Source organism: Muscardinus avellanarius, assembly GCF_963383645.1.
Source record: "Muscardinus avellanarius genome assembly, chromosome: 11".
Lineage (NCBI taxonomy): Eukaryota > Metazoa > Chordata > Mammalia > Rodentia > Gliridae > Muscardinus > Muscardinus avellanarius.
Window position 1 is genome coordinate 20940611 of NC_137797.1, and position 20327 is coordinate 20960937.

General features: G+C 44.0%; 1 protein-coding gene across 1 annotated transcript in view; it reads right to left on the reverse strand.

Moving 5' to 3' along the window:
* Positions 1 to 11582: 11582 nt before the first annotated feature.
* The window catches only part of DRAM1 (DNA damage regulated autophagy modulator 1), a gene marked incomplete at both ends in the record, with an annotated part of 50846 nt that continues 42101 nt past the window's right edge, over positions 11583 to 20327 (reverse strand). Inside the window, 3 exons of the mRNA XM_080705309.1 lie at positions 11583 to 11627; positions 12451 to 12543; positions 20185 to 20243. Coding sequence (XP_080561435.1) covers positions 11583 to 11627; positions 12451 to 12543; positions 20185 to 20243 — 197 coding nt within the window. The remainder of the gene's footprint in view (positions 11628 to 12450; positions 12544 to 20184; positions 20244 to 20327) is intronic.

Consider the following 20327-nt stretch of genomic DNA (forward strand, 5'->3'; position numbering starts at 1 on the left):
AGCCTCAATTGCCCAGTGGAACCATGGAGCCTATTTCCTGACATTCTAATTTGATTTCTGTAGGCCACGGGGTTTTACAAAGCTCTCCAGGTGTGTCTAATGTGCCACCAGGGATGGAAGCCACTGCACAAAGGAAGGAAGTTGAGCCTGTGGCACCAAAGAGGACAGGGAGGGACAATACGGTGATGGCCTGAGGACTCTGGCTGTGCCAGGCACTGCCTGAGGCTGGGCTGGCAAGCTGTGTTGGGTGTAAGCATCACCTAAGAATCACCATTGCTGCAGTGCGCCCTGTTTGACAGATGAGAACATCAAGTCTCTAAGAGTTACCTGACTCGCCTGGGGCATCACAGCAAGGAAGCTGGGGGGGGGGGGCGGACTTAAAGTCACATCCTCTTTGACTCCAAAGCTCTTGCTTCCTCCTCCTCCTCCTCCTTCTCCTTTTTCTCCTCTTCCTCCTCCTCTTTCTTCTTCTTTTAACCTATAGTAAAATATGAATAAAATTTACCACTTTAATCATGTTTAACTTTCTTTCTTTTTTTTTTTTTTTTTTTGTACTAGGGATTGAATCAGGGGCGTTCTACCTCTGAGCGACACACCCAGATCTTTTTATTCTTTTTTTTTTCTTTTTTTTTCCCCCCCACAGTACTAGGGATGGAACTCAGGGACATTCTACCTCCAAGCTACACCCCCAATACTATTTTTTCTTTCTTTCTTTCTTTTTTTTTTTTTTCTGAAACAGGGTCTCACTGAGTTGCATAGGGCCTCACTAAGTAGCTGAGGCTGTCCAGGAACCGTGATCCTCCGGTCTCAGCCTCCCAAATGCTGGGATTACACGCATGAGCCACCACATCTGGCTATTCTTTTATTTTGAAACAGGATCACTCTAAATTGCTGAGACCCTCCCTAAGTCGCTCAGACTGGCTTCAAACCTGTGATCTTCCTGCCTCAGTCTCTCAAGTACTGAGTTTATGGGCATATACCACCACGCCCAGCTTACTTGAGTCACTTTTTTTTTTTTTTTTTGCGGGTCTGGGGATGGAACTCAGGGGCATTCAACCTCCAAGCTACACCCCCTGGACTATTATTTTATTCTTTATTTTGAAACAGAGTCTCATTAAGTTGCAGAGGGCCTCACTAAATAGCTGAGGCTGTCCTTGAACCGTGATCCTCCAGTCTCAGCCTCCCAAATGCTGGAATTACAAGCGTGCGCCACCACGCCCAGCTTTGAGTCACTTTTAACTGTACAGTTCAGTAGCATTCAAAATGTATTCTGTCATAATTGTTTCCATACTCATCGTCCAAAATAGAAATTCCTATCCGTTAAACAATAAATCCCCTTCCTACCTACCATGATAACCTCTATTCTGTTTTTCTCTCTAAGAATCAAAGTTCTAATTCTTTTCTTTTCCCCCAGACTGGAGATTGAACCCAGAAGCCCTCTACCATTGAACTACATCCTCAGCCTCATTTTTTATTCTTCTGTTTTGAAACAGGGTCTCTGTAAGTTACCCAGGCTGGCCTTGAACTTGCAATCCTCCTGCCTCAGCCTCCCAAACAGCTGGGACTACAGGCATGTAGCAGTGGGCCCAGTAGCAATAATTAACTAATAGTAACTGGCATTCCCCAAATGCCCTGGTTTGGGTGATCATTATCGATGTTCACAGGAGATAACGTTAATAGATCATGGGGTGGGAGAAAGGGTTGAGGGCAGCAGAGTGAGAAGTCTAGGATGTTTCTCAAGTTTCTTCCTAGGGTGACCCAGGGCATCATAACACCACTGGCCAAACTATGCAATCTAGGAGACAAAGAAGTAGGAAAGGTTTCTATTGATTGATTAACTGATTGATTTTTGTGGTACTGAGGATCGAACCCAGGGGCATTCTACTTACTAGCTATACTCTCGGCCCTATTTTATATTCTTTATTTTGAAAGAGAGTCTCACTGAGTTGCTGAGAGCCTTGCTAAGTTGCCAAGGCTGGCTTTGAATCTGCAATCCTCCTGTCTCAGCCTCCCAAGTAATGGTATTACAAGCATGCGCCACCATGCCTGGCTAAGGCTTTTCTGAAAATAAAAATAGTTAGCCAGCTGCGGTGGCACACAGCTGTAATTCCAAAACTTGGGAGGCTGAGACAGAAGGATAACAGGTTCAAGGACAACCTCATTAACTTAACCAGACTCTCAGCAACTAAGACCATTTATAAATGAAAATAAATATTACTGGGGATGTAGCTTGGAGGCAGAGTGCTCCTGGATTCAATCTCCAGTACCATGTGTGTGTGCGTGAGTGTGTGTGTGCGTGAGTGCAACACACACACACACACACACACACACACACACACGCCAATTCCGTCTTTCTTTCTTCCCTTCAAGTTGAAAGGGAGTTCTCCACTTTTGGGAGCTGCAACTACTCCGAGGATCAGTGACTTCTGAGTATTTTCATGATTACTTGGCTTCAGTTGTCTCTAGTCATTTAGACACTCGATATAATGGTGTACCACAACAAAACCTGGTTGAGCCAGAACACATCCCCTGCTTTAACAATCTCGAGTCACAGCTGGGGGACACCAAAATATTCTATGTCATTTATAAACCTCAGGACCCAGGATTCTTCCTCATCTCCATTCATACTCGCCAACACCTCAGCTTGCCTTTCCCCTCCCCCTGCCACATGTCAACAGCTGGATAATTATTTAATAAACCTCGGAACATACCTCTGCTGCTTCTCTTGGCCAGAGACCTGGGATTTTCCGGGTTCCAGGTTCAAGGTGGCTCTTACTTAAGGGTTCCAAATGCGGTCAAGCGGAAGAAAAAATTCACCCGCTAGAGCCTTTTGAGGGAACTTTAAAACAAAACTGTGGCTTTTCAAGTATTAAGAGGAAATGAAAGACTGAGCTAAGCTCAGTATTCATTTTAATACATGTGTTAAAGGTTATGTTAGCAGCTGTCAAAGCGCTGGCCAATTCTAACTACATCACTCTTCACCCTAAATCAGATGTCTTGGGTGATACCCGGAACTTGCTTCTCTGGGCTGGCCCCAGTAGAAGGATTGTTCATGAAGGTGAAATTTGTTTTCTAGGCTTTCCTGTTTATTTGTTCTAATATTAGCCTAATGAAGAGAGCTGGACCCCAGGACCCCCAAGCCCTGTAGCTACTTCGTTTCCAGAGACCATACTACAGGTTGGAGCTCTGATGTCAAACCTTTGTGTCTGACAAAATTGAAAACTAAGGAGAACAACCAACCGGATTCAAAACTGGGCAGCGGACTTGAAGAGACATTCTCCAAATGAGATAAACAAATGGCCAATAAGCACAAGAAAAACATGGTCTCCGTCCCTAGTCATTAGGGAAAGGCAAATAAAACCTAAAATGAAATGCCATTTTATACCCATTGAGATGGCTACAAAAAATAAAAAATAATAAATGTTGGTAAGCAAGTGGAAAACCTGGAACCTTAAGCTCGGCTGGGGAAATGGTCTAGCTATTATAAAGAATAGCATGGGTATTCCTAAAAAATATGAAATATGAATTAGTGTATGATATAGCAATTCCACTTTTGGGTATATGCCCAGCAGAATTAAAAATGGGGTCTCCAAGAGTTATTTGTATACCTGTATTCATAGCAGCATTCTACACAGTAGCCAAAATGTAGAGGCAACCAAACTGTCCTCTGACAGATAAATGGGAAGTAAATTGTGATATATATATATATATATATATATATATATATATATATATACACACAAGAGACTATTATTCAGCCATAGAAAGGAAGGAAATCTTGCCATTTACAACAACATGGATGACCCCTGAGCACATTGTGCTAGGTAAATAAGTCAGTCTGGAAAAGAAAAATACTGTTATTTCAGTCATAGGAGGTAGGCACAATAGGCAAGATCATAACAGGAAGTAGAATGGAGCCGGGTCTAGCAGCACTCCTGTGATCCCAGTATTTGGGAGGCTGAGACAGGAAGAGCACAGGCTCAGTATACCAGCCTCAGCAACTTAGGGAGGCTCTCAGCAACTTAGCAAAATCTTGTTTCAAATTTAAAAAAGAAAATAGGGATGAGGGTGTAGCTTGGAGGTAGAATGCCCCTGGGTTCCATCTCCAGTACCAAAATAAAAGTAATAAATAAAGAGATGGAAGTAAAATGGTAGTTGGTTGAAGGGGTGTGAGGGGAGAAGGAAGGAGAACTACTGTGTAAAGGACAGAGTTTCTGCTTTCCAAGGTGAAGAGTGTCACTGTGATAGATACGAGTGATGTTTTGTGAATGTGTTTCGTACCACAGAACTGTACATGTAAAAATCGCTAAGAGGCTAAATTGAAGTGATGTATATGTTACTGCAATAATTGAATAATTGTGTGTGTGTGTGTGTGTGTGTGTGTGTGTGTATGTGTGTGTGTTGCTTTCAGAGTAAAATCTAATGTCCTACCTGGGCATGGTGGTGCACAGCTGTAATCCCAGTACTTGGGAGGCTGAGACAGGAAGATCTCAGGTTCCAGGACAACCTCAACAAGTAGTGAGACTCTCTCTCATCAACCTAGCAAGACTCTGTTTCAAAATAATAATAAAATAGGGCTGGGGCTATATAGAAGGCAGAATACTCCTGGATTCAACCCCTAACAGCACGCACGCGTACACACACACACACACACACACACACACACACACACACACCAGCAACCAGTCGTTTCACCCGTTTTCCAAACTTACCAGTTCAGAGTTTCAATCCTCCGAGCCTTACATGACCTTAGGAAAGCTGACAATTTAATTCATACTCACAGGCTGATGGCTGATAATCCCGTTTGTTGGTGTGGGAAAGGTTGGCTGTGAGAGTCACAGCGCTGGGTTTGGTCCTGCCTCCATCACTTGGTACCCGTTGACATCCTCACTCCACCTTCATTCCCTCTATAGGAAAACGGGGCTGATCATGAGGACTTTACCTTCTCACAGTGGTCTGCAAATGGCAGGTGCTCAATTAATGCTCACGGACTGGAGAGACATCACTAGCAAGTAAAGAAATGCCCTAGGTGTTTAAGCAGAAGTCCTTAAACAGCCGAGCCTGGTGACACGCACCTGTAATCCCAGTACTTGGGAGGCTGTGACAGAAGCATCACAAGTTCGAGGCCAGCTGCAGCAATTTAGCAAGACTCTGTTTCTAAATAAATAAATAAATAAATAAATAAATAGTGCTGAGGGTGCATCCTGGAGATAGAATGCCCCTGGGCTCAATCCCCAGTACTTTCCTCACCAAAAAAAAGTTCTTGAACTCCTGGTGCTTGTGCTTAAAAAAAAAGTAAAATGCCTCTCAATGGGTAATTTCAAATTTCAAATAAGATTGTCTTCTTTCAAACTTATGTGAAAGATACATTTAAGCAAACAAAAGTAAAGCTAAGTTTCCAAGTCCATTTTTAAGGTTCTAGAAGCTGGAGTTTCTTCATTCTCTCTCTTGCTTTGTGCCCCAAATTATTGGTATTTCCCACCCAATGGCTCCTGGCAAGCCTCAAGGTCAGGGGGTCACAGGACTCTGGATTCCCCAGGTGCTCTGTCACGGGTCACTTGCCGGAAGGGGACAGGAAAGATTGCTGATACCTATAAAAGCACAATTCTCTTAAAAGATAAGATGTGCAAGAGACGTAGCAGGCCTTTTCAAAGGGACATCACAAAAGGAAGTGGGCACACGTATCCCAGCCGGCTCTCTACCACCTCTGTTTAGTCCTCACTTATTTTCTCTTCTTTTACCTTCTCACATCTTTAGATGAAGGAATAAGGAAATCCTGGCATGTATACAGAGCGGAGCATTATTCAGCCACAAAGAGAAATGCAATCCTATTGTTTGCAAAGAAAAGGGGTGAAAGGCGAGGATGAGCGTGCCAGACTGAAGTCAGCCAGACTCAGGAACCCCGAAGCAGGTGTTTAAACAGGAGCCAAGGCGGTGGCGGGTTTGGCAGGCGTGTGTGCCACACCTACCTCAGAATCCACACCTGGGCCTGGTCCACCCACGGTCTCTATGACAACCTGGTCACCGTGGAAAGGAGAACTTACATTCAGCATCCTCCACTTGGGAGGATGTGTGTGTACTTTTCATCAAGATTTCCAACAAAAAACTTCAAGGGAAAGAATTCTAGAGGTGAGGGGATGATATCTGTCAACTTCGAGATGTGATCCCCGGTTGTCCTGACATCCCATTTGTGGGAATTTCCCCCACAGATTTCCGTGCACATGTGTAGAATGATGTGTGTACAAGGTCACTTTAATTGCAGAGGTCAGGCAACCACACAATTGCTTATCTTGTTAAAGAGATGGCAGCACAATCAGGAGATGGGACACTACACAGGCATAAAAATTAAGGCCTCTAGGAACTGACGAAGAAAACATCTCCAAGGATCACTGGTAAGGCAAAAATGGAAGCCTCAAACCATTTGTACAGTGTGCTCCACTTTGGATAAAAATTAAAAACGCTTAGAAATGTCTGTTTTGACTTGCCTTTGAATAAAAATCCGATGAAAGTAGGTATCATGAAGGACATTTGTGAATGTAATCATTGGGGGTAGAGGAGGGTAAAATGGCTTTTCATGGTATACTTTTTATATCCCTTTGATTTTCAAATCATGACTATCTTATCTATTCAAAAAGCTTTAAAGAGCCGGGTGTGGTGGTGCACACTTGTAATCCCAGCGCTTGGGAGGCTGAAACGGGAGGATCGCACAGGTTCGAAGCCAGCCTCAGCTACTTAATGAGGCTCTCGGCAACTTAGTGAGACACTGTTTCCAAATAAAGTAAGCCGGGGATGGTGGCTCACGCTTGTAACCCCAGCATTTGGGAGGCTGAGACGGGAAGATCGCGGTTCACGGACAGCCTCAGCTACTTAGTGAGGCCCTCTGCAATTTAGTGAGACCCTGTTTCAAAATAAAGAATAAAAAATAGGGCAGGGGGTGTAGCTCAGAGGTCAAATACCCCTGGGTTTCATCCCCATAACCGCAAAAAATAAAATATAATAAATAAAAAATAAAGTATAAAATAGATCTGGGAGTATAGCCCGGAGGTAGAAAAGCCCCTGGGTTCCACCCTCAGTACCACCAAAAAAAAAAAAAAAAGCTTTAAACACATACAAACAATTCAGAGAGTAAGGACAGTAAATGGGGTTAACCAGATTCCACTTACCTAGAAATTGCCTTTTCAACCCACATGGTGACTCTAAATAACAGTGGTTCACTTGTATGTGCACTTGGGGAGAACCCTTGGGTGGTTGTATTGGTTATAAGATTCTTATGGGCAGAAGCATCAAAAATCCAGCTCAAGTTTATTGCAGTCACTCCATCCACTCTCATAACTGAAAAGTGCAGAGGTGGAGCCTGCTTCGGGGATGGCAGAGCTCAGATCATTGCTCGCTGCCTAAACCACAGGCTTTCCAGGCACCTCCCGGCACCTTGGCTTCAACCACGAGCAGATCGTCATGTCTCCTTCAGCATTTTCCAGGTATCAACTTTGGAGGTCGCTGCCACCCCCGATCTGAGTGAGGGACCCAGCTGTCTAGCCTTCATTTTAGAAAACGAATCTGCTGGGGGTGACCAGGCGGAGCCAGAAGCTTCTCCACGACTGGAGGCTGTGGTTGCTCTCTTGTGCAACAGGCACGACGCAGATGCATGGCATTCTGGACTTGAGAATGCGGGGTGTTCAGAGCCAGACCAAGAGTATGTGTGTGGGGAGACGGCTGGGCTTCCCGGCTCGCCAGAACCAGGGGGTGGGAGAGAATGGGAGACCACTTATCTCCCTCCCGCTCCCCTTCCCTCATTCCAGGCCCAAACACCAGACCAGTGTGTCTGCAACTGAGTAAAAACTGGGAACACGGGACCATGCCACATGTAAGGAATGTTAAGAAACCCAAACACAGCACAACACTGATGTACTTAATTTGGTTTATGAAATGCAATTTACAATTTCTGTGGAATCCTCTGTTTTAGTGTTTAAAAAAAATTTTTTTTTTTTTTTTTTGGTTAAGCCCACTTGATTAGGAATCCGAAAGAGTTCCAAACTGAAATCTGTTGCCATCTGGTGGTAGAACCGCTTACAGGTGGCTGAACCTCTTCATGTTCGTTTCCTCATCTGAAAAATGTGATAACTGCCTATTCAACCTTACAGAAGTTAAATAAGAACATAAGAGCCTTAAAAAAAAAACCTGTAAACATAACTTAGAAATCAAGAGAAGACACCTATATTACCTAAATGACTTACATTTACTTTTTTGTTGTATTTGTTTAAAATCTGAAAAGGTTGTTAGCAAGTATAATTTGGTTTACCTGAAGCAAGTTGGGCTGGCTTTGGTGGGGTTGGGGTGGCTTTAGTTCCTTAGTGGAATCTGATGTTCTTCCATGTGTCCAAGGTCCATCCTTTCTTCTGAAAGACAGCTTTCACAGACCAATCAGCCCAGTAGTTTGGGTAGTGTTGACTCCTCCCCTCCCTTCCAGAGGTAGACATGTGACTTAGTTCTGACCAATCAAAAGCATCACACCCCCTGGACATGTGACTTAAGCCAGCCAATCAGAGACATTTTAAATCCAGAATTTCGTTGGAACCACTCAGAAATCCTCTTTTCACTGAATAGATTGTTGACTTAGGGGTTCTAGAAGCCTCCGCAGTCCCACAGGAGACAGCCTCCCTCGAATGATGCCCATAGAGAGAAAATAGGAGCTGAGGAGAGAGAAGGTGGCTTCCTAGCAATACTTTTTGTTTTATACTCAGAATAAAACCAGGGTAGAATTCTACTTCCCAGCTACACACCCCTAAGCTTTTTTTTTAATGCTTTTTTTTAAATGCTTTTTTTTTTTTTTTTTTTTTTTGGTGGTACTGGGGTGGAACCCAGAGGCTTTCTACCTCCGGGCTATACTCCCAGACCTATTTTATACTTTATTTGGAAACAGGGTCTCACTAAGTTGCTGAGAGCCTCACTAAGTAGGTGAGACTGGCTTCGAACCCGTGAGATCCTCCTGTCTCAGCCTCCCAAGCGCGGGGATTACAAGCGTGTGCGCCACCACGACCAGCTCCTAAGCTTTTGTATTTGTTTTGAAACAGTGTCTAAGTTTTGTGTGTGTGTGTGTGTGTGTGTGTGTGTGAGTGTGTGTGTGTATGTGGTACCAGGCATTGAAGCCAAGGGCATTCTACCTCCGAGCTATACCTTGAGCTCTATTTTTTATTCTTTACTTTGAAGCAGGGTCTAAGTTGTGGAGGGCCTCACTAAGTTGCTAAGGCTGGCCAAAAGCCTACAATCCTCCTGTCTCAGCCAAGAACTGGGATTAAAAGTGTGCACCACCAAGCCCAACTCACTAAATGTTTGAGGCTGGCCTCGAACCTGTGATTCTCCTGTTTCAGCCTACCAAGTACCGGGATTACATGCGTGTGTCATTATGCAAAGCGACAAATTAAGACAACCATATTTCAACCGTACCTTTATAAAGCCCAACAGAGTATGGAATTATCTTCCAGATAAATACACTACATAAGAGTCCCCAGGGGAAATTTTATAACTTAACAGACACAAATTACTAAAATAAAGAAATATTTATTTTACTCTTTTTCCAAAAGGAAATGCCAGTTCATAAAAATTAATAATAATACCAAACATAGATAAGACAAGCTTTAGAAGTTGCATAGAATCAGTGGGACTTGATAATCTGTAGTGGGTTTTGGCCTTCTCAGTTTGCCAAGACAGGTGTAACATTTGGTCAAGACGGTGTAACAATTTCTGTAGTGACTGTCCAGAAGAGAGTTGTCATAGAATCACGAAGCCCAAACAACTGAAATGTTTACAGTATACAAAGCCAAACAGTCAACATTACAGGGTGACACAATTTGTTTACGTTCAAATAACTAGTCAACTAGACAAAATCAATCCCTTTATGCTGAGCTTCAAAGATCCTTGCATGTGTTCGTTAATGCAGGCATGCGTACACACAATGAGTATTTAAGAAAAAGCACCCATGGTTTCCAGGAGGCACCGTGTCACATGCTAGAGTTACAAAGACTGAGGCCCATACGCTGCACTCCAGGAACACACAGTCTAATTGTGCAGAGAGACGTGCAAACACAGGGTAACAATACCTCCTGAGAAGCGCTGGTACCAACAGCCTAGTCAAAGCAAGACACGGCCAAAGATTCCATCTTCCACAGGTCCCAGGGAGAAGGTAAGCGAGTTCCTCTTCCTTTTCAGAACAACCAATGGTCACTGATTTTTAGTCCCATTGTTACAGCGTGACAGTGCTGGTGCCCCAGAATGGACCCAGAAATGGTTATTAGCCCCTGGCGCTTTGGGGAGACCAGGGGCGTCCCGGCAACGGTGGTAGACTGCTGCCCAGCCGCTCCCCATCGTCAGAGGCTCAGCAACAATTCATGAGGAGCCACCATGCGCTCCCCCTCCCCAGAGGCCTCTCTCCAAGGCTCCCACATGGCCAGACTCAGATTTGTAACCTGGGGCATCTTTGACAGAACACCTTGTCTGTATTCTGCCGGCTATTTCTTCCTCCAGAAGGACTTGCTTTTCAGCTGGCATTAGTGATTGGGGTGGGCAGGTGGAGCATGCAGGTCCTGGCTAACTTGAGCGCCGCACATTTCTTACAGAGTTGCAGAACATTGGGCCACAGGCGTTAAGAGGAGGAGCGACTTCCACATCCGGAAGTTTCCACTTCTTCTCTCCTTACTTCCTGTCTCTTGGGCCTGTGTCCTCTTCCGTGTGTTCACTGGCATGAGACGAGCCTGGGCTTCTGGACTGCACTGTAGACCAAGCTGTGCCAGTCGCAGTCAAGGACGGTTTTATCATTTCTAGTCTGACTTGCTGAATCCGTCCCACCTGGAATTGCTTCCACTATGCGCTGCCGCCCAGGAGCAGCAGGAATAAAATCCGCCGCCCCCGTGGGCAAGAAGAAATGGACAGTATTCAAAACTGAGGTGTTCTGTATTCAAGTTAAGGTGCACAGTGAGTGGCGTTAAGGCCTCCTGATAGACACGGCTTGCTTAGTTCAGCTAAAAACCAGAGTGTTTTAGTGTTGACTTATTAACTAAATCTTTAAGACTTGGGTATATGGTCATTATAAATTGAATTATATAAATGCTCTTGTGATAATATATAGAGAGATGTATATGATTTATTCCCTAAAAAAAGTAAATTTAAAATGAGTACTCTCTTGATTTTACTTTTTAAAAAATGTAATACACTGAAATTCTTAGTGTATTTCCACAGGTCACTCACACACAAAGGCAGTAACAACAGAATCTGTACAAAAATAAGCTCTCCGTTTTCTGGAATAGCTTATCTTTTCTGGATATAAATTTGTTAATAGAAAAAAGTGTCTACTTAGAAAAGTATAAAAACTTTGCTATAATGTTATGAATGTTCTACATTCTCTAGGAAAACATACCTTTGTAAATAGTACAACTACTAGGAATTCTTAATGAAATTCAAGTCCTGGATGTGACGCAGACACACCCCAAACAGGGCAGCATCAAACCCTGTCCATTCTCTGTGCGTTCTAGAAACAGTCTGTGAAACAGTCTGTGACATTCTCTGAGCAAGACAGAATCCTCCTTTCTTCAAATGTCACCGTTGATTTCTGTGGATATCCTTAAAGTGACACTCTATTTTCAAAAGGCAGAAGAAAAAAAAGAGATTTTACTTTTTTGCAGCAGCAGCAGCAGCAGTACTGGGAATGAAACCCAGGGGCACTCTATCTCCAAGCGACACCCACAGCCCTATTTTTTATTCTTTATTTTGAAACAGGGTCTCACTGAGTTATGAAGGGCTTAACTAAGTAGCTGAGGCTGGCCTCGAACTGTGATCCTCCTGTCTCAGCTTCCAAATGCTGGGATTACAAGTGTGTGCCACCACACCCGGTAAAAGAGATTTTATAGAAGTCAAACAACTGCCGGTGTCAACTGACAGGTCCAGAAACTCTGCTGCCCCTAAGAGCTGACCTCAGTCCAGTTTGTGCTGTGCTCGAGTTCGAGTTAGATCCTAAAGGATTTTCTTGGCTTTTGATATCCTTTTAGCTAACAATTCACTTGTCTTAAAATGTAAGTTTTTCCCTGTGGTCTAATCTGCTAAATTCCTACCTTCTCTCTCTGCCTTGGGAACATTTTTCGACAGCATCCTTTCATTTTTCATTTTTAAAAATGACCTATTTTCTATTTGGGGGGAACTAGTGATATTTTCTCTAGAACAAACAGGATAGGTGACTTTTCACCGCAAATGGCAGGACATATAAAAGTTTCATCGGTTGAGTGAAGTGCTAAAGATGATTCCTTTTGGGAATAAGCTAATAAACTAAGTTGCACAACACATATATTTTTTTCAAATACACAAAAGGTAAGAAGAGCATGTTCTTAAAAATGCAAGAAATTTTCTGTGTTTACTAATCCTAATTGCCAGCCATTTAAAACATTTGAGCTGATAAACACCCACCTGGAAATCCTGGATGAATGTTAGGAAGTAGAAAATAAAACCAAAGGCCACGGTCCATTCGCAGATTGCGCTCACTACATGATATATATAATCCTAATAGCAAGAAGAAAAAAGCAGAATTTAGTCTGAAAGACTCACTTTGATATACCACCTGAAATGACGAGGGGGAAAAAGCTGTCTGTGCCTACATCAGCTGTTGGGTTTTTTTGTTTGTTTGCGGGTCTGGGGATGGAACCCAGGGGCATTCAACCTCCAAGCTACTCTCCCTGCCCTATTTTTTTTATTATTATTATTATTATTCTTTACTTTGAAACAGGGTCTCACTAAGTTGTGGATGGCTGTCCAAGAACCACGATCCTCCGGTTTCAGCCTCCCGAATGCTGGGATTACAAGCGTCTGCCACCATACCTGGCATAGTTGTTTTTGTTTTTGTTTGTTTGTTTGTTTTGTGGTACTGGGGATGGAACCCAGGGGCACTCTACCTCTGAGCTATGCCCCCAACACTATTTTTTATTCTTTATTTTGAAACAGGATCTCACTGAGTTGCAGAGGGCCTCACTAAATAGTAGCTGAGGCTGTCCGCGAACCGCAATCCTCCTGTCTCAACCTCTCAAATGCTGGGGTTACACACATGCACCACCATGCCCGGCTAAATCAGAACCTCGAGAAATGAACCCAAGCAGGCCACAGGCTACGTCAGTGTCAGGGACCTGCCCAAAAAGAACTGGGAAAGGCAACAATCCCCAGTGGACTCTCAGGTTCTCACACACCCTGGTTCTAAGACAGTCTACATAACTTCAAAAGGCAGAATAAAGACCACAAAATAGCTGAGACGGGGAAGTAAATGTGGATTCCTCAGAAGAAAGAACTTTCCATACAAGGCATGATGGGTCTCCCGTCACCAGGAAGCCCGTAGGTGAAGGTCATGGCACGCCTGACAGGCATCCAGCTGGCGCTTCTGCAGTTATTCCAAAGAATGAGTGTGTGCATCTAGACAAGACTCGCTGGGTTTTATATTTCCTTGTCACTACAGAAAACGTTCTTTCAGTCAATAGCTTTGCTTAACATCAACAGGTAACCATAGCTGCAATGCCGGTCAGAATATATCCTTGAGAGAACTGTGTTATCTTCCTGGGGGTAAGAAAGAGAAAATGAAAGCCAAAAGAAAGTGTGCCTTTCACCAGGGATTCCAAACTCAGTGGCTTATGGAGGCCAGAAAGTTAATAAAAATAAATGAGCACAGGCTTGTAATCCCGGTGCTTGGGAGGCTAAGACGGAAGGATCACAGTTCACTGCCAGCCTCAGCTACTTAGTAAGACCCTCCATAACTTAGTGAGGCCCTGTTTCAGAATAAGGAATAAAAAATCAAGCTAGGGAATATAGCTTGGAATGCCCCCTGGGTTCAAGCCCCAGCACCACAAAATATTAAATAAATAAAACTGCTGTTTGGTTGCTAAGAGAGAGAGAAAAAAGGCTAGGTGTGGTGGTATGTGCTTGTTATCCCAGTACTTGGGAGACTGAGAAAGGAAGAGGGCAAGTTGAGGCCAGCCTCAGCAACTTGGTGGGACCCTCAGCAACTTAGCAAAAATATGTTTCAAAATAAAAATAAAATAGGGCTGGGGGTGTCGCTTGGAGGTAGAATATCCCTGGGTTCAGTCCTCAGTGTCACACACAAGACAGAGCAAAAGAGAAAACTTGGGAGGCTGAGATAGGAGGTTGTTGGTTCAAGACCAGTTTCAGCAAATAATGAGACTCTCAGCAACCTAGCAAGACTCTGTTTCAAAAGCAAAATAATATGACCGAAAGTGGTGGTGCGCGTTTGTAATCCCAGCATTTGGGAGGCTGAGACGTGACGATCGCAGTTCGAGGACAGCCTCAACTACTACTTAGTGAGCCCTTTGCAACTCAGCAAGACCCTGTTCCCAAATAAAGAATAAAAAATAGCCGAGCGTGGTGGCGCACGCTTGTAATCCCTGCGCTTGGGAGGTGGAGACAGGAAGATCACGCAGGTTCGAAGCCAGCCGCGCTGGCTTAGGAGACCCTGTTTCAAAAAAATAAAATAGATCTGGGAGTGTAGCCCAGAGGTAGAAGGGCTTCCAGAAACCCCAATACCACAGAAAGAAAGAAAGAAAGAAAGAAAGAAAGAAAGAAAGAAAGAAAGAAAGAAAGAAAGAAAGAAAGAAAGAAAGAAAGAAAAAATAGAACTGGGGGTGTAGCTCAGAGGTAGAATGTCCCTGGGTTTCATCCCCAGTACTACAAAAAAGTAAATAAATAAAAAATAAAATAAATAAATAAATAAATAAATAATAAAATAGAACTGGGGGTGTAGCTCAGAGGTAGAATGTCCCTGGGTTTCATCCCCAGTACTACAAAAAAGTAAATAAATAAAAATAAAAAGGAGGGAGTGTAGCTTAGAGATAGAATGTTCCTGGGTTTAATCCCCAGTACCACATACACAAAAAGGCATAAAAAAGGGAACATTGACATAAAAGAATATTAAAATTCTGCATTAAATAAAAGCAGAGGCAAAGGTGAGTGTGATGTGTCACATGAGAAATAGTACCGTATGCACTAACTCACACAAGCCATTGGCTCACAGTTTTAAAAAACCATATTGTAGCCGGGCGTGGTGGCGCACGTTTGTAATCCCCACGCTTGGGAGGCTGAGACAGGAGGATTGCACAGGTTCGAAGCCAGCCTCAGCTACTTAGGCTCTCAGCAACTTAGTGAGACCCTGTTTCCAAATAAAGTGTAAAAGTAGGTCTGGGAGTATATCCTGGAGGTAGAAAAGCCCCTGAGTTCCACCCTCAGTACCACAAAAAAAAATAAAATAAATAAAATAACAGAGGCACAATTTGGGGGAAATGTTTTCAGTATCATATGAAGGAGAGTGCAAGAAACCAGGAGCCCCTCCCTGGTTCCTGGTTCATCCTGAGCATGAATGCAGGCCACGCCTTCAACATCTTTGAGACAATTGTTAATAACAATTATAACTCTCACTCTCCCTACGGAGGAAGTCAGTGCAAAGAAAAAGAAAGCTCTAAAAAAAAAAAAAAAAAAAAAAAAAAAAAGCACACACAGGAAGTCTGGGGCAGAGCCTAATCGATTATTCTCTTCAGGTAAAGAATGTAAAGGGATTTTTGTTGTTGTTGTTTAGTTTGCAGCCATTGATACTAGAAACAGAAACAGCAGAGTAGCCCAGTAATTTATGCAGTGAATAAAAAAAGCAGGTATTTTCCACATTTAGGGAAGGTAACATGCTCATCTGTTTGCAGAGAGATGCTTTGTTGCGCCAGGCCTTCCCAGCTCCTGGTTCCTGTTTGATTCGTGGTGGAAGGCTGCCCTATAGTGGCTGAACAGTAGAATACACCTTGGGCTTTCTCAGCATGGAAAGGAAAAGCAAAGCCCTGAGGATAAGATTTCCACTTGACAGAAAACGTGCCTTATGTTTGGGTGTAACCTCTTAGATAATTTGGCTACTATAAATTTATATTCATAGGAAGTAGTTTTGTTTTTTTTGCGGGTCTGGGGGTGGAACCCAGGTGCATTCGACCTCTGAGCTATACCCCCTGCCCTATTTTTTTATTCTTTATTTTGAAACCGGATCTCACCAAGTTGCGGAGGGCCTCACTAAGTAGCTGAGGCTGTCCGCGAACCACGATCCTCCGGTCTCAGCCTCCCGAATGCTGGGATTACAAGTGTGCGCCACCATGCCCAGCTAGGAAGTAGTTTTTGAACTGTCTAGATGTTCTTTTCTTTTTCTTTTTTCTTTTTTCTTTCTTTTTTCTTTTTTTTGGAGGTACTGGGGTTCCTGGAAGCCCTTCTGCCTCCGGGATACACTCCCATGGGCTACACTCCCAGACCTCTTTTTTACTTTTTTTTTTTTTTAAATGTGGAAACAGGGTCTCTTAAACCAGCAAGGCTGGCTCTGTACCAGCGCGATCCTCCTGTCTCCGCCTCCCAAGCGCGGGGATTACAAGTGTGCGCCACCACGCCCGGCTGGATGTTCTTTTATTACCCATCATTTTCGGTCCTTCCCACCCCCTCTGTCTCAGCTGCTCCAGAGGAGGGCCGAATCCTCTCTTGGAAAAACCCTACTCTGACCCTGCTTTGGTTGGTGAGCATCCCTCTCTCTGATTCCTTCACCTCCGCACAGTGCTTCTAACCGCAACATTTTACTGAAACTGCTTTTTTGAAAAACATCAGAGACTCCCTTACAAGCCCCAGTTCAGGGACCCAGGGCATTCCTAAGACTTCAGCTCCATCCGTCATAGATAACCACTTGCCGTTCTCTTGAGAAATGCCCTTTCCCGAGTCTCCGGGATGTCTTCTCCTCTTCCATATAGTGAGAATTGCTATTGCTTCTGAATTTCCATAATATGTTGTTTGAACTTGTTCAGAGCCTTTATTATTCTTCAAGGTACTACAGCTTATAGCTGACAACTAGCTGTTTGCTCCCACTAAACAAGAGACTTCCTTGGGGGCCCCGCTAGTCCATAGCCGCAGGTCTATTTGGCAACAGAGTCTGGCTTGAGGCAAGGACTTGGGGGATGAAGTCAACTATAACACACTGTTGTTGTTGTTGTTGTTGTTGTTGTTGTTGTTGTTGTTGTTGTTCTTCTTCTTCTTCTTCTTCTTCTTCTTCTTCTTCTTCTTCTTCTCCTCCTCCTCCTCCTCCTCCTCCTCCTCCTCCTCCTCCTCCTCCTTCTTCTTCTTCTTCCTCCTCCTACTCTTCTTTTTCTTCCTCCTCTTTCTCATCCTCTTTCTTGTCTTTGTGTATATGTGTGGTACTTGGGGTTGACATTCTACCTCCAAGTTACACCCCTAGTCCTATCTTAGTTTGTTTCAGCCTCCCAAGTACTGGGATTACAGATATGTGCCACCACGCCCAGCTTACACATCTTCTTGTTGGCTCATGAATTCTCTCCCTTCTCTTCTTGCTGGAGGCATTCCGCCGCCTGTTCTTTGGGGACAAACTCTCCTGCTGTTCTCTCACTAGTTCTCCTCTCTCCTGGAACGTCATCTCGTCACTGTCCTCCAGGATACCTGGAGGAAACACCAGCACGGGTGTCTCACTGCACGGGACAATCTGGTTTCACACATTTGGGTCCAAGTGTTGTAACCTTTACTCTGGAAATTACTGTTTACCCTATTCTCCTCTGGATCTCAATTCCACCAGAGATCTAGCCCTACATTTCTAACTGATAATGCTCCTTGATATCTCCCTCTAGCCTCGGATTCCACGACTGCAAAACCAAACACCTCTGCCTCCGCCTCTGGTATCGCTTAGCCCTGAGGGAGACCTTATCTTGGGTCATAGGTATAAACTCTTTGGTTCATCGAAGATAAAGATTTGGAAGTCATTTATGAGACTATGATTAGATCTCTTCTATCAGAGGAAAGCCTGACTTACGCTCCCTTTTACAAAACCACCATTTTGTAATCCTGTGTACACTTACGTGGTTTTCTGACAATTTCCATCTCCTGAGAATTGCAAGTGCCATCCCCTCTCCCAAGCGTCCCCTCCAGCCAATGGCATGAAGACTGTGCAGCTACGCTCCCACCAATGAGAGCACAGCACCGGAGTCCCATGCTGAAACTAAAATCCCCAGCAGTTTCCCACCATGTTGGGCTTGCCTAACTAATGTTACTGGTGGCAGGATCCCTTTTTGCAAAACTTAAAACTTGCCTTACCGAGCCACTTTTGAATATGTGTCTTTTCTTACAGCGCCAGGAACTTTCATTTCTAACATCATCTATGACTCATGATGCCCCTTCATTCACAAGCCACTCGCAGTGCCCATGAAATATTTTGCCCCGTTGTTTCCAATCTAGGCTCGTCGTGATTTGAACCTGAACTGGTAGCAGCGGCCTCTCCCTGCCTTCCTAATGCCGAGCACCCCCGCAACCATGCTGGGGCCACTTCTGCCTGTTAAGTCTCCAGTGATGCCCACCCCATATCCTTTCCTGATCAAAAGTCTTGAGAACAAAGGTGTGCTGTGGTCTCCTAAGTCAAGTGGAAACTCTCTGCCAGTTCCTTGAAGCCACTGCTCCCTTGCAAAGTCACCCCTGAGCATGTTTAATTCTCACCGTATCCTGAAGCAAACCGCCCACCTCCCGGAGCTGGTCTCGTTCTCTCTGCTTGACAATCCACACTTCCTCTGGCCTCTGCAATCCTTCATTCATTCACCTTGGCCACTGCTCTTAAACATCCAACCTGTTTTACTCAGCCTGAATGGTTAAGGTGTTTAGGACAGAAATTAGGAATTCAACATTTTGGAAATCGTCTCAGGAACCATTTGGGATTATCCAGATGGCTGGTGGTAAACAAAATGCATGAGAAGTCATTGTTCCGGACTGAGCTCTTACACTGGGCTCCGAGAGGTCAGAACATTCAAAATGGACTCACTCGTGCCAAGTGCCACATAATCCCTCTGAAATTTTAGGGAAGCAGAGAGCCGGGCGTGGTGGCGCAGCACGCTTGTAATCCCAGCACATGGGAGGCTGAGACTGGAGGATCCCAGTTCGCAGACAGCCTCAGCTACTTAGTCTCTCCACAACTTAGTGAGACCTTGTTTCAAAATAAAGAATAAAAAAGCCGGGCGTGGTGGCCCACACTTGTAATCCCCACGCATGGGAGGCGGAGACAGGATTGCGCAGGTTCGAAGCCAGCCGTGCTGGCTTAAGAGACCCTGTTTCCAAATAAAAAAGTATAAAATAGGTCTGGGAGTGTAGCCCGGAGGTAGAAGGGCTTCCAGGAACCCCAGTACCACCAAAAAAAAAAAAAAAAAAAAAAAAAAGACCCTGTTTCCAAATAAAATATAAAATAGGTCTGGGAGTATGGCCTGGAGGTAGAAGGCCCCTGGGTTCCATCCCCAGTACCACCAAAAAAGAAAAAAAGAATAAAAAAATAGGGCAGGGGGTGTGGCTCGGAGGTCAAATGCCCCTGGGTTCCATCCCAGACCCGCAAAAAAAAAAAAAAAAAAAGAAAGAAACTTTAGGTAAGCAGATACATCCCAACACTGATGAATTTCTCCTGAAGACAAGACACTCCAGTTTACCTGAGTTAGTGTAATAAAGAAACCCCTTCTGCTTACAAAAGGAAAAAGAAAAAAAAAAATCAAAGTGCAAAAAGCAAAGCTGATGTTAATCAATCAGCGTTCGCCCTTTGTTCTGTTTCCTTGTTCCCACCTTACAAAACCCACTGTCCTGCCTCTGCCCTGTGGGCTCTCATTCCATCTTGTAGACTGGGGGCTGCCTGGGATTCATGAATTGCAAACAAAGCCAATTAACTCTAGAATTAAATTTGATGCAATTTTGCCTTTTGAAACTAATTCCTACACACTCATTGCCAAGTAATGGGACAGTAAGTTGATTATATGCCATCTTCACCCCATGTTTTGAAAGTTGTTCTCAGAAATGACTGTGATCTTCCTTAGGATTTGCCCAGCCACAATCTCACAGAACCGGTTTCAACTATCTTATATTAAGTAAACTGGGCGTGGTGACGCAGGCTTATAATCCCAGCATTCAGGAGGCTGAGACCAGAGGATCGTGGTTTGCGGACAGCCTCAGCTACTTAGTGAGACCCTGTTTCAAAATAAAGAACAAAAAATAGGGCAGGGGGTGTAGTTCGGAGGTCAAATGCTTCTGGGTTCCATCCCCAGACCCGCAAAATAACTAACTAACTAACTAACTAACTAAATAAATAAATAAATAAATAAATAAATTTACCTTTTCTTTTGGATTCCACTCCAGTTTGGTTATGGAAATTAGTGAAGCACAGGCAATCACTTTTTTTTTTAAAAGGAAATTGTTAAGGAAGCTACAGAAGAACGTGGGTCCTTTAATGTTGAGATTCTACTACAAACAAATCA